General features: G+C 36.7%; 1 protein-coding gene across 2 annotated transcripts; it reads right to left on the bottom strand.

Moving 5' to 3' along the window:
* Positions 1 to 4,818: 4,818 nt before the first annotated feature.
* Positions 4,819 to 12,693, bottom strand: LOC107769350 (uncharacterized). 2 transcript variants are annotated; one of them, XM_016588559.2, is made up of 20 exons: positions 11,269 to 12,691; positions 10,704 to 10,907; positions 10,144 to 10,266; positions 9,989 to 10,057; positions 9,742 to 9,906; positions 9,275 to 9,346; positions 9,057 to 9,187; positions 8,738 to 8,876; positions 8,563 to 8,632; positions 8,346 to 8,473; positions 8,179 to 8,235; positions 7,590 to 7,775; positions 6,806 to 6,901; positions 6,611 to 6,696; positions 6,284 to 6,350; positions 6,126 to 6,192; positions 5,906 to 6,045; positions 5,636 to 5,727; positions 5,237 to 5,303; positions 4,819 to 5,081 (listed from the first exon to the last, which is right to left on the bottom strand). In XM_016588559.2, exons 1-20 carry the CDS (start codon positions 12,496 to 12,498, stop codon positions 4,905 to 4,907), a joined length of 3,366 nt encoding a protein of 1,121 aa, XP_016444045.1. In that variant the 5' UTR covers positions 12,499 to 12,691; the 3' UTR covers positions 4,819 to 4,904. The 2 variants fall into 2 exon arrangements, with proteins under 2 accessions (XP_016444045.1, XP_016444047.1); XM_016588561.2 differs by lacking the exon at positions 5,237 to 5,303 and having other exon boundaries at positions 11,269 to 12,693.
* Positions 12,694 to 13,223: the final 530 nt, after the last annotated feature.

Here is a 13,223-nt window from a genome sequence, read left to right as displayed (position 1 = left end):
TTGATTGCAGGTTTGATCAACAAAGTGACAAAATGTCAAAGATCAGCTCAAAAAGGAGTGAAACTTGCACAAGTCCCAAGACAAGACAAATCTCAGGCAAAACAAGCCCAGTGCGGAGATTTAGAGAGGTTGACATTCAGGCACAAAGGCAATGCGGCCGCACTAGGTTTTGTGTGGTCCGCACTAAAATTAATGCGTCCGCACTTGACTTAGTGCGGTCCGCAGACCCAAGAATCAGAGAGATGTAATTTTGAAGTTTCAAGCCAATTCGGTCCGCAGTCCATTCTGTGCAGACTGCACTAGAAGCCTCCGCGGCCGCAATCCGTTCTGTGCGGTCTGCATTGTTTGAGTTCAGAGAGTTGGATTTTGAAGTCAAGAGCCCTAGTGCGGCTGCACTCCATTTTGTGCGGTTCGCACTAACCCCACAGGGGCATTTTTGTCCAGAATTTTCAGCTTAGTATAAATAGGTTTTTTCCCATTTTTAGGGTATCAGATATTGGAATTAAGCATCTGCGCTTGTGGGTTCGAGATTCTTAGCTATTTTGGGCAATTTTATCTACTTTTCATCATTGAATCTTGTTATTTAGCATAGCAATTAATTAATATGAGTTGTTCTTCATCTATTTCTTGCTTTTCTTCTTTAATTATGAGTAGCTAGACCCAAAAGCTAGGGTTGTGGCTCAACCCTAGTGTGGGTAATTGATGAGTCTTGTATCTTAGGGCTAGATTGACAATGGTTGTTTGAGATTTGGGCTAATTTCATGGTTAATTGCTGAATTAGTGGTTGCAAACACTAGTTTGTGTATAGTTGACTAGGGCTCTTCTTGAGAAAGAGAGCCTAAGTCTTCGAAATTGGTCCAACAAGGAATTGGGGCGTACTCAAGAGATTGATAGCCCCAATTAAAGGGTTAAATCTCGAGAGAGTAATACCCGACTTGAACCCTAGTTACTTGTGCAAATTTGCATACCCAATTAGTCTTGAGAAAGTCAATTCGGGCAAAATCACTCGAACCACCGAGAGGTGTAGAGTGGGTAATATCGTGCAACAGTTATATCATACTCCCCAATTATGTTAATCATATCTTATATTCAATTACCCGTCAATTGACCACCTAGGCGAAAGTCACTACCCTAGTGCCTTTTAAAATATTTGAACAACCCGTAGCATTAACTCTTAGCTTAATCTAGTTGCATTTACCATTTGTAGTTTGATAATAGTAGAAGTAAAACGAAAACCCCAAAAATGATTAGAAGTGTAATTTGGAACACATACGCAATCCTAAACTAGATAGATACTCGATTCCAAATTCTAGCTCTCTGTGGAAATCGATCCCGACCCTAAATCGAGTAAAAGCTGCTCCGACCCTCTCTCGCTACTCAATAGTAGTGCGGAGTAGGCCGCGACCAAGCCTAACCTCGGCGAAGTAGTGACGAGGCTAGGACAAGACTATCAAGTAAGACCTGTGCAGTTAAATCATGTACAATAAATAATAGTAACAGAAACTAACATTTAAAGATGGGAAGGGGAAACATACTACGGGGAATAACAGGTACTAATAGAATCTTAGTAGAGAAACATAAGGAACACCAAAATTTCATATTAGCAAGAATAAGAAATCAATAACAAATATACGACATCATCCTTTGTGCTTTTACTCTCGTTCTCACCATAAAAATCAATAGATTCGGCACGGCATCACCCTTCGTGCTTTTACCTCATACAATCATGGCACGACATTATCCTTCGTGCATTATCACTCATATCATGGAACGACATCACCCTTCGTACTTTTATTTTCACAATATCGGAACGGCATCACCCTCCGTGCATTAACACTCGCTCACAAATATCACGCATGACATCAACCTTCGTGCTTTCCACTCTTCCTTACCCAAGCAACAATCACAAAGCAATTCGGGAAAGGGAATCATAAAATCACAATGGAATCCCAGCAAGGGAACAATAGTATATCAATAATATCCAGGCAAGAGAAACAATATTATAAGCAATAACATCCCGGCAAGGGAAACAATATCATAAGCAATAACATCCCAGCAAGGGAATCAACAATATATCTCATCTCGATTCCACAATCGCTTCTCAACATAAATCTCAACTTGAGCCAATGCTCAACCATGGCCAATTACCAAGAATACTTTCATAAGCCTTGTTCAATATTGATAATCATCATATTAAGCATGGACAATACATAAGGAAGTCACAACAATCATAATATAAGACCCACAGGCATGCTTGACACCAACGTATAGATACTCGTCACCACACCTATACGCCGTACTCAATACTAACACATAGCAAATAAGACCACAACTCCTATTTCCTCAAGCTAAGGTTAGACCAAACACTTACCTCAATGCCACGAACACAATCAAGCCTAAAATACCGCTTTAGCTCTCGATTTCACTTCCAATTCGCTTGTATCTAGTCACAATTTATTTAACGATATCAATAAATGGTAAATAAACCAATTCTAATGCATGAAAGTAGGTTTTCTAATGATTTTCCCAAAAAGTCAAAAATCGACCCTGTGCCTGCTTGGTCAAAACCCGAGGTTCGAATCAAAACCCGATCACCCTCTCACCTACGAACACAAATATATAATTTTTTTTAAATCGGACCTCAAATTGAGGTCCATATCCCTAAATTTGAAAATCCTAAGTTCTACCCAAAATCACCAAATTTCCCATGAAAAACCCTTGATTTTGAAATGAAATTAAGTGAAAAGATGGATTAGATTGAAAGAAATGAGTTAGAAATGACTTACTAATGATTTGGAAGAGTTTGCGCCCTTGAAAAATCACCCAAAGATGTTTTAGGGTTTAAAAAGTTGTAAAAATGAAGAAGAATCCCGTATGAAATCCTACTTATCAGGTGCAGATCCCTGAGATTTCCTGCTAGCTTCGCAAATGCGAAAAAACTGTCGCATTTGCGACCCTAACAAATTCCTGTCATCTTCGCAATTGCGACGGAGAGGGTCGCATTTGCGACCTCTGGGATTTCTGAGGTTTTTCGCATTTGCGAAGAAAGGCTCGCAAATGCGAGCTAAGTTAGCCAGGGCTTGTTTCACATTTGCAATCATCCCTTCGCAATTCCCATGCCATCGGACATCACATTTGCGATCCCTGATCTCGTAATTGCGAGATCAGAGGCCATAATACCATAACTGAACCTGCAACAATTTTCCTAAGTCCAAATACACTCTGTGGCCTATCCAAAACTCACCCGAGCTCTCGAGGCTCCAAATCAAACATGCACGCAAGTCCAAAAATATCATACGGACTTGCTCGTGCGATCAAATCATCAAAATAACATCAATAACTGTGAATTAAACCTCAAATTCATGAAATCACTCAAGAACATTGAAATTTCTATTTTCTCAACTATAGGTCCGTTTTATACCAAACGAACTCAGATTCTTACCAAATTCCACAGATTCAATCAAATTATTATTTTAAACTTGTACCGAGCTCCAGAACCAAAATACGGGCCCGATACCATCAAAAAATTGTATCAATTCACTTCTAAAAGCCTTATATTTTCCAGCAAATAATTTTCTTTAAAAATTCTTTTCTCGGGCTTGGGACCTCGGAATTCGATTCCGGGCAAATGCTCAAGTCCCATATTTTACCACGGACCCTAAGAGACCATTGGATCACGGGTCCGAGTCCATTTACCTAGAATGTTGACCATAGTCAACTTTAATCCATTTTAAAGGTCGATTTCCTTATTTTACTTAGATTTTACATAAAAGCTTTTCGGAAATGCGTCCGGACTGCACACGTAAATCGAGGTAAAACAAAAAGAGATTTTTAAGGTCTCGGAACATAGAATTTACTTTCAAAACGAGTGATGACCTTTTGGGTCTATCACATATACATTATCCTATTCACTCGTTTAAGGGAGTAAAAGTCATTACTATGCCATATGGTGTCATGAGTGATAGAAAATACACTTTTACAAGCATATGAGGTATAATAGGAACCCCCACAAAATTTGTGTTTGTAGTTAAAATTATGGGACACGTTGAGATTATGTCTTTATATAGTAACCCTTCTTTTTAGATTATAAAGAAATTAAAATTAAACTCATTAATGAAATGAAATTAAAACAAAGATAGTTAAATACATGCCAAATGTACAAAACAAAACATGATTTAAAATTTGCTATTCATTTAAGTTTTAGAAAACTTAGAGAAAAATATAACATTTGCCAACGATAAAATAGATAAAATTTCTAATATACAAATGACAAAAAGATTTTTTTTTTTAAATCTTGAAATCTTATGATTTTAGATTTGAAAAAAAAAATCTTTTTGTCATTTGTATATTAGAAAAGGATTATTTAAATGTTTAATTATCGCGCGAAGCGTGAGCAAATCACTAGTAATTATATTAATTAGTGGAATTCCTAGGAACTGGTTTTCATTGTTGCCCCTGTTACCAGCCTTAATGAGCAATTCTAAGGTAACAAAATCAAGACTTGAATTACTTAAGAGTAAATGAGGATACAAACTAGACCATTGAACACAACTGTTCAAGAATGTAAAATACAGAGACAATGGAGCAATATTCTTTTCTTGTTATTCAAAGAATGAGAGCTATTTGTGGGTGTACAAGTGAATCTATTTAAGGAAACAAAATCAAAAAATCCCTAAATATCTTACCTATGATTGTGCTATGTATACTATATGAAATTACATCTATGTACATTCTGAACAAAAAACATGTTTGGCTTCAATCAGGTCAGCTTTTATAGGCAGGCAGCAATTCAACCGAAGTTGGTATAAACTACCAAAGGACTCGGAATAAGGGAAATTACATTAGAGGAATATTGAACATCAAAATGTTTACAATAGTAGTGGTTTCATTGGATTGGTTAAAAGTTAAACATCTTCTTCAAGTGATAGAATGGATTTCAATTCCATCTCTTGCCGAGGCAAAAGATATGAAAATGCTGATTCCATGGCGGCTGGTGATAGTGTCTGTTGAATATGCCTCAATGCATTAATCATGCGATTTGTAGTTTCTTGTGTAGCAAAATCAATTTCAGAACATAGAACCTACACAGAAGCAACAGACAATTATTGAATGTGTATACATAAAATTTAGTTTGATAAGAGGCCACTATTCCACAATATTATGAGACAGTCATATTGGCAGTGTCATATCGATCAATCAACTTTCTAACATCTAATATTTTTGATTTCAGATTAACCTCTGCAAAAATTGAAATAATTTTTGGAATGTACTGATAGTTGGGACCAATAAGTTCTTCGTCTAACCTGCACGTGAGAAAATTTAGTAAGACAATAAAGATTATATAAAAACGATTTACTATATGAGTTTGTGTATTAGTTCAAAAACTATAATAGAAGTCTATCTAGATCATAATATTATTTATGATTCTAAAATAATATAATTACCTCAAGCAGTTCGTTAAACTAATGATTGCTTAGTTTTCCAAAGATGTGATATTAAGAAATTTATTTCGAACGAAATGCATGCTAGAACAAAGAACACATAATTTATCTGTGGAAAACATTTCTAATCAAGTACTGATATTGTAAAGTGAAGACCAGAAAAGGATGAAAAGTATAGCAAACTAATACAGTACCTTTCAACCATTGAACATAGTAGATCATGAACATATTTGGCTGCAGCCATGTCACACTTTATAGGAAGGCAGTTTAACCAAACCGGAATAATCTACCAATTAATTTTGGAATTAGAATTATGAAGAAATTATAACAAGATTAAATAGTACATATGAGTCAACTATAGGATAAACAGAAAGTAAAAATAGTAATTCCAACATAAGCATATATGAATGTAGGCTTAAAAATGCATAAACAAATAAACATTAGCGATTTCGAGAAGGACAAACCTGGGTTGATGAGTCAATATTTTCCCAATGAAACTGAAAAATCTTACCAAGTGCATAAACAGCATTATCAAATGCACTTTCATTCTCAGATTCACGAGCCCAAAAATGCATTATCACTACATTGATCCTTGAAATAGCCTCTGAATCATTTCACGAGAATAAGTAAGTAAAAGTATACTATTGTAAGTATCATCATCTTTTGTCATGATATATATTATACCTTTAACAACAGGTTTGAAATCAGAACCACCATATTCGGCATAAAGCACAAGTCCATAAAAAGCACACTGAACACGACATCAATGGTGTTTGGTTAAACCAGTGAAGCAACCACTTGAATAAAGAACTTGTCAGCAACCATATTTAAGATAACCAAACCTGTCTAACTGCTGGACTTTCGTCATTGCTTGCATCCAAAAGCAAAGGAAGAAATTCATCAGAGTACCTAATTGGACATAGTGAGTAAATTTATCAATACGGTGGAAAATTTAAGAGAAGGGGAGTTTTGGCGTAACTGGTAAAGTTATTGCAAGGTGACCAGGAGGTCAATGGTTCAAGCCGTGGAAACAGCCTCTTGCAGAAATGCAGGGTAAGGCTGCATAGACTCTTATGGTCCGATCATTCCCCGGACCCGGGGCATAGCAAGTAATTAGTGCACCGGGCTGCCCCTGGTGGAACATTTAAGAAAAAACTGATTATACACACTTTAGAGCCGCTTCAGGGCACTCCTCCAGAAGATGATCAAAGATAAGAAATGGTGTGCATCTTTCTTGAGCTGTCATATCTTTGCGCTTCATATAAGCAAAGAAAAATTGAAAGAAAGAAATGTAAATTAAGATATGTAAATGAATAACAAACTAGAGTGTTAGGATGACAGTGATAATCATGTCGTGAACTTACCCACATAGGAATTAGATATGATGACATGAGCTCGTCAAAGAAAGGCAAGAAACCAGACTTGAATGTTTCGATCAACGTATTTAATACTAGACCAACCTGATAAGAAATGCTTTATGTTATTTGAGAATAGGGGTGTCAAATTGGCGGGTTGGGTTGATTTTGGGCGGTTCAAAATTGAGTCAATAAAGGGCAGGTCAAAAAGTTACTTGGGCTGAGATGGATTGAGTCAAGATGGGCTAAAATTTGGGTCATAGTCCAACCCGCCCAACTCTTACCAAACTTTAATTAATGTGTTATTTTCTTATGAATTGTGTTGTTACTAAATAATTTTTTTTTCTTTTGTTATAGTCATATATAACATATCAAACAAAAAAATATTTCTAAGATATTCTGACAAAGTTACTCATGTGTCAATTTGGGCTAAAAATTAGACCAACTTTAAATGGGTTGAGATGATTTGGGTCAAGATGAGCTAAGTTCAATAAATGGGTGTATCAATAACCAGCGCAACTCGTATTAGAGAATAATAATAGATAATAGGGGCAAGCGCACAGATAATCATTTTTAGAGGTGCTATTTAGAGATTAACCAGTATTTATTTTGTCCTGAAGTTTTAAACTAAAAATCTTAACGTTAGGACAATTCAGAACATTTTTGTCCTGAAAAATTGAACTGGAAAACTAAAATTCAGGACGTAATGACTAATTCCTGAATAGCAGCCTTTCGAGTGGCTACCTGGTGTCATTTCTAATAGATAATAACTTATTCTTGAAATGGAACATACATGGAACAAACTATTATCTTCTTGCTCTTTTTCCCCCCTTAGCAATTCATCTTCCTCAGCATCAAAGTCTTTTGATTTTGCTCTCTCTTTGAGTTTTTGTTTTCTATTTGAACTTTCCGTAATGACATGCTTTACCTCATTCACTATTCGACTGAGCTGATCTTCAATGAGAAGTGGTGGACTGATCTGAAAAAAGAAAGAAATAATCTGAAAAACCTATTTTGCCATTTCTCTTTTTAACCTTGATAGTACTAATGGAACACTTCAAGCAATATCAAGAATACAGTGTTTTATTTAGATCTCTATAAGCTATCACTACGCGAGGTTCGGGGAAGGGCCAGACCACAAGGGTCTATTGTACGCACGCAACCTCACCCTGCATTTCACAAGAGGTTGTTTTCACGGCTCGAGCCCGTGACCTCCTGGTCATATGACAGCAACTTTACCAGTTACGCCAAGGCTCCCCTTCGATTTAGATCTCTATTGAAGGAGAAGAAATTGGAGTTATTTACCATACTCCCAAATTAGGAAAACACTGTAAACTTGGATCAAGAATATTAAAGAGAGACTGTCTCAGACATAACCAAACCTGCAGGCAATGATTCAATTCATCCAACATGAATGCACATATTTCTGCCATAGACTCCTGTGTTAGGTAACAAATGAAGTGTCACTTTCTCTTTTTATCCAAATAGAAACTTAAACATTTCCCGCAACAACAAAAAAAAGAACATAAGTACTGATATTAAGGACAACCTCATGCAAAGCTTCTAACAGAGACAGTATTATATAGTCTGCCAACTCCTTGAAATATGACTCGGTTCCACCTTGCGCAATCTCTTTCTCAACAGCCAGTTTGGCAGAACGCAAGAGGTTATACATGGCTTAAACAGGCAAAAATTAGAAAATTTGCATCAGCAAAGTGAAGAATTAGAAAATTAGAAAGCAGTATGAAATCATTGAGAATCCTCACATTTAACAGAGCATTTCCTGGCTTCGTCATGGGTATAGAATTTCAGAAGCGGAACCAAGACTGAAGCAACCTGTTTCATGAATTAAGCAATTGATATTACTTGTTTAATTTTATTTGACTTTCACTCAGCATCACATGAGAAAATGAATATGTGCAGGTGATCATTCAGGACGACCTGGGGAATCCACGGGTAGAAGTCTTCTTCCAATTTCCGGGCAAATAAACCAAGGATATCACAGGCTAAAGATTTCTGATATAGGAGGTCATTTCCTCCAAGGCGTATTATTTCATTCCGAAACTTGACTTTATGTACACTGCAAAATGTGAAACTTATCCAATGAATCTGGATAACATTCAATCTCTAGTTGATATAAGTGCCAAATTAACTTAGAAGAAAAAATTACTACTAATCATGGATAACATAAAATCAAAGATAGAAAAAGAACGCAAACATCCAAATTAAGAAGAAAAAGTATCTAAATGTAAAGGCTTACCTATCATATAAGTTATCAGAGGACACGGTCTTATCGGGCTCAAGTTGAGCACATTCAACCAAAGGGGGCATTAATGTACTCATGTAAGGAAGAAAATCCTTCCCCATGCAGTAGCAAATCCTGAAGCATGACTGCGATCCAATCAAGAAATCAAAAATATTGAGAGGCAAATCTAAAAAGAAGTTTTGAGCCCGTAAAATCAAATGATTAAGACATACCTGTAGATTGCAAGCAATATCAAACTCTTTCACTTGTGGTTCTTGTAATGAGTAATTAAGCACTTCCATAACCTTTAATGAAAAGAAGAAAAAAAAAGTCCATGTTCAGAAATGAAAAAATGCGATAAGATCACACCACGCCACCTAGTGAAGAAATAGAGTGTCAAAAGAGAGGAAGAATGTAAGACCAAAAAGCAACTAGTAGGAGAATACTATGGTTTGTCCACTAGAAAGCCATCTGACTAGCATAGCAAAAGCAAACAAGAACAAAGACATTCCATCCTATGTTGTGCAGACTCTCCAAAATGCTGCAGCACCCGTATCGGATCCTTCAAAAATGTACTACTTTTGGAAGATCCGACACGCACCCGGCAACATTTTTGGAGAGTCCAAGCAACATAGATTCCATCTGCAATGGTATCGTGGAAAAAACTCACTCAATGAAGTACCGGGCGTGGAGAGTAGACCTGCTTTAAGTCATCTTTGAATTTCTCTTTGCCTACAGATGTCCCAATAAAGCTTATGCACTCCAACGCTATGCTTCGAAGGTAGCGATAAGATTCACCATTTTCATTTACCAGGATAATTTTCAAATATGGCTTTACAAAATCATAGTACTTTTGGAAGTGCACCTGTACGTCGAAGTATGTTATATTAGCCATCATTATAAGTAGATATAGAACTGAGTCAAAAATAAATGCAAGTAGGTAATACCTTAGACAAATTAGCTATACCAGACAACGCCTTTAATGCTGCTTCTTGAACCATTTGGACTTTGTCATTCTGCATTTCAAACAACAGCAGTGAATATCTTAGACTAGTAGTTATTAATCTACCTTTATAACATGGTGGCCTCTATATTTGCATACCTGTATAAGTACAACAAGTTTGCTAAGTAATCCATCTAAGTGTGGTACCAAAGTTTCTGGAGGTACCAATGTTTCTTGCTTTAAAGATCCGCTGAAAGCTGCGACAGCTCTAGCTGCATTTGCCTATGAAAATTAATGCCAAAGAGAGCAAATCGAGTAACTTAGCTGATGTCATGAACTGAGTGAAGCAGTATAATGACCCAAATATATTTAAAGCAAGAGCTTAATGTAAACCAAAAATACATTTGTAACCTTAGATTTCAAGCAATGCACTGTTAAGACTCCATAAATCAGGCTATTAAGATACTAATTGCACAATATTCTAGTAGGGAAGTTTCACAAATATCCTTAACTTTTTAATGTTAAACAGATTAATCCTATTCAAGTTATAGATTATCAGCTTTATGGAATATGTAACCCCATTGCAAAGTTGCAGAACGATAATTTTGATGGCTGTTTTTCGTATAACTAATAATAACCTATTCTTTTATAGGTGCAATTGTAATTTGAGAAGTCTGCATTGACCATTAATTAAGGGTTCATATCACCATAGATCAGACCTGCACTCGTGGATTTCCAAAATCATCCATAGTTGTAGCTAATGCAGGCAATACTTGGTCATGATGTTGTACTTGCAAATCTGTACAGAAGACAGTTGACAATTTGGAAATTGAATAAATAGCAGCCCATCTGACTCGAGGAATAGGATCTTGGAAAGAACGCATAATCATATTCACTACTTGCTCCAAATACTTGATCATAACCTATAAAAGAGAATTCATGGGTTCAAGCTAATCAACAACAACAACAACACAACAACATACGTAGTGTAATCCCACATGGTAGAGTATGGGGAGGGTTATGTGTACATAGACCTTACCCCTACCTTGTGGAGTTAGAGAGACTGTTTCCAATAGACTCTCAGCTCAGGAAAGCATAAGCGGATTCAAGCTAATAGCCTACGAAAATTAAAGTAGAAGAGAGAGTCTAAACTAATAGGAGGAAGTGGGAAAACTATCTTGTCTATATCCTATCAATTTGCTAGCAAAAAAGCAGCTCCAAAACACAATATAATCATCGCAACATATTCATGATAAATACACTAATGAGATATAAGATTTGTACCTTTGAGCTACCTTCAGCTATCTGAGCAAGTGCAACGAGAGCTGCGTGGCGTTTCTCCCACTCGGGGGAAACCACGTAAGCAGACAGCTGCTCTATGGCAATAGGAACAACAGTCTTGCCACCTAATGCAACAGAAAACCGGTTTAAACATGTCATACCAAACGTGTAGTTGTTTGTTTCCCCTGTATGCTCATGCTCGGTCTCCGCACTATGCCAAGCAGGATCATCCTTAATATCTAGTAATAACTTCAATAATATTGCAAAGCATTTTCTACTAAAGGAGGGCAACTTCCTCATCATACCGGGGGCCCTCTCTCTTGCCTCAACCAAAGTTATCAAAAATTCAACTGCCAAGTGCCTCGTCACCTCTTCCAATTTCTCATCCTCTGCTATCTCCAATATTGAACCCACAACAACAGTTAGTTGCGTCCTAAAGAAGTTAGGCTCATTCTGCGCCAGCTCTATGAAAAGATTCAACACGTCTCGCGCTGCAGCGACCTTCTCCTTACCGTGGGTCAATGCGTCTGTCATTGTCTTCATCATACCTGGCAAAAGATCTTGAAACCGTTCCTTTTCATTTGAACTAGATACGCTTTGAATGAAGCAGATCACAGTTGTCATAGCCGCTATCCTCACATCTAAATCGAGGCTGGTATTATAGTTCAGTGCATTAAGAAGTTGCGATTGCATATTTTTTGAGCAAACGACCGTTATTCTGTCAGCTATTAGCCCATAAATCAAGAAAGCTGAGACTTTTAACTTGTTTGAACCGGAAGTGATGCAGCACATAAGGAATGGCATTAACTCAGACCAGTTGTTATCTGGAACAAGTGAAACAGCTAGATACAAAATGGTGTGACGGAGCTCTTGGATGATAAATTCTGATTCTGATTCTTCTTGCTCAATATGATCAATGAGAAAACGCTTTATGGCGGACTGAGTGGAGACACTTAGATTGTGCCACGTGCACAAGTCGTCGTCATCAAGCAACTTGTGAAGGAGTTCAGCACAAACTTCACGAAAATCAACTTCATGAGAAGAGCCAAGAGAGTCAGTTAGCTTAAGAGCAAGGGAGTTTGGATCCTTTTGCTTTAACAAACTGAACATTGACTTAGCCTTTGAATATTTTTTTTTGGCCCTCGACATATGATCCAAAATAAAGGTTTCAAATGGCTCTAACTCAGGTCCTAGAATCGCCTCCATCTGGAACTGAGCCAACTCTCTATCCATAATCAAACTCTTAACAGTATTGAGAAACAAAGAGCAAGAGAGTGACTTTTTGGTGTTACTAAGAATGGGTTTTCTCTTACAATATGATCAACCCAAGCACGCTGGTTTAAATGGCTGATCTGAGGGGGCAGGCAATATAATATTTGGACCTCATTAATAAATCTTGAGTCTTAGGAAAAGTCATTCTATTTTTATTTTTTTATTTTTTTTGGGGTAATTAATATAATGGAAGTGAAGTCTAATAGAATTATTAAAAGAAAAAAAGAACAGGCTTCACATGGACGACCAAACATAAATGATTGAAATAAACAACTCAGGCTAAGGTTTCAATTCGATCGTAACAAGTTAGGATGGAGATTATAGCATCACTACGGGAGAGAGATGTTCGCCCTATATATAGTGCAGATCACTGCATGTGGAGAGAAGGTACCGTAAAAGATAAAAATATACCGTCACATACAGTATATTTAAAGTAACAGCCAGTTTGGAGACGACTCAAATTATAGATCTCAGACCCATATCATGCCTTGAAATTTCAGAAGAGCCATTCTTTAGAGTTCCCATAAAATATAACAACTGGTACAAAGTCAACACCTCGTAGAACTGAGCTGGAGAGAACATGGAGATCAATATTGGAATTATATATTAATTTTGTACTACTCTCAAAATTAAGGTCAAATTATTATCACATTATAGATCAATATCGGAATAAATTTTATCCCCAA

Source organism: Nicotiana tabacum, chromosome 18 (genome assembly GCF_000715075.1).
Source record: "Nicotiana tabacum cultivar K326 chromosome 18, ASM71507v2, whole genome shotgun sequence".
Taxonomy (NCBI): domain Eukaryota; kingdom Viridiplantae; phylum Streptophyta; class Magnoliopsida; order Solanales; family Solanaceae; genus Nicotiana; species Nicotiana tabacum.
Note: the sequence above shows the minus strand (reverse complement) of the source record. Positions and strands in the feature narration are given on the sequence as shown.

Excerpts from the sequence above, each read along its gene's own strand:
- LOC107769350 (XM_016588559.2), bottom strand. The coding sequence starts at position 12,498 with ATGGATAGAGAGTTGGCTCAGTTCCAGATGGAGGCGATTCTAGGACCT. Across the intron at positions 10,267-10,703 it reads TTGGAAATCCACGAGTGCAG|GCAAATGCAGCTAGAGCTGT; the intron begins GTCTGATCTATG and ends TAATTTTCATAG. Across the intron at positions 7,776-8,178 it reads AATTGAATCATTGCCTGCAG|ATCAGTCCACCACTTCTCAT; the intron begins GTTTGGTTATGT and ends TTCTTTTTTCAG.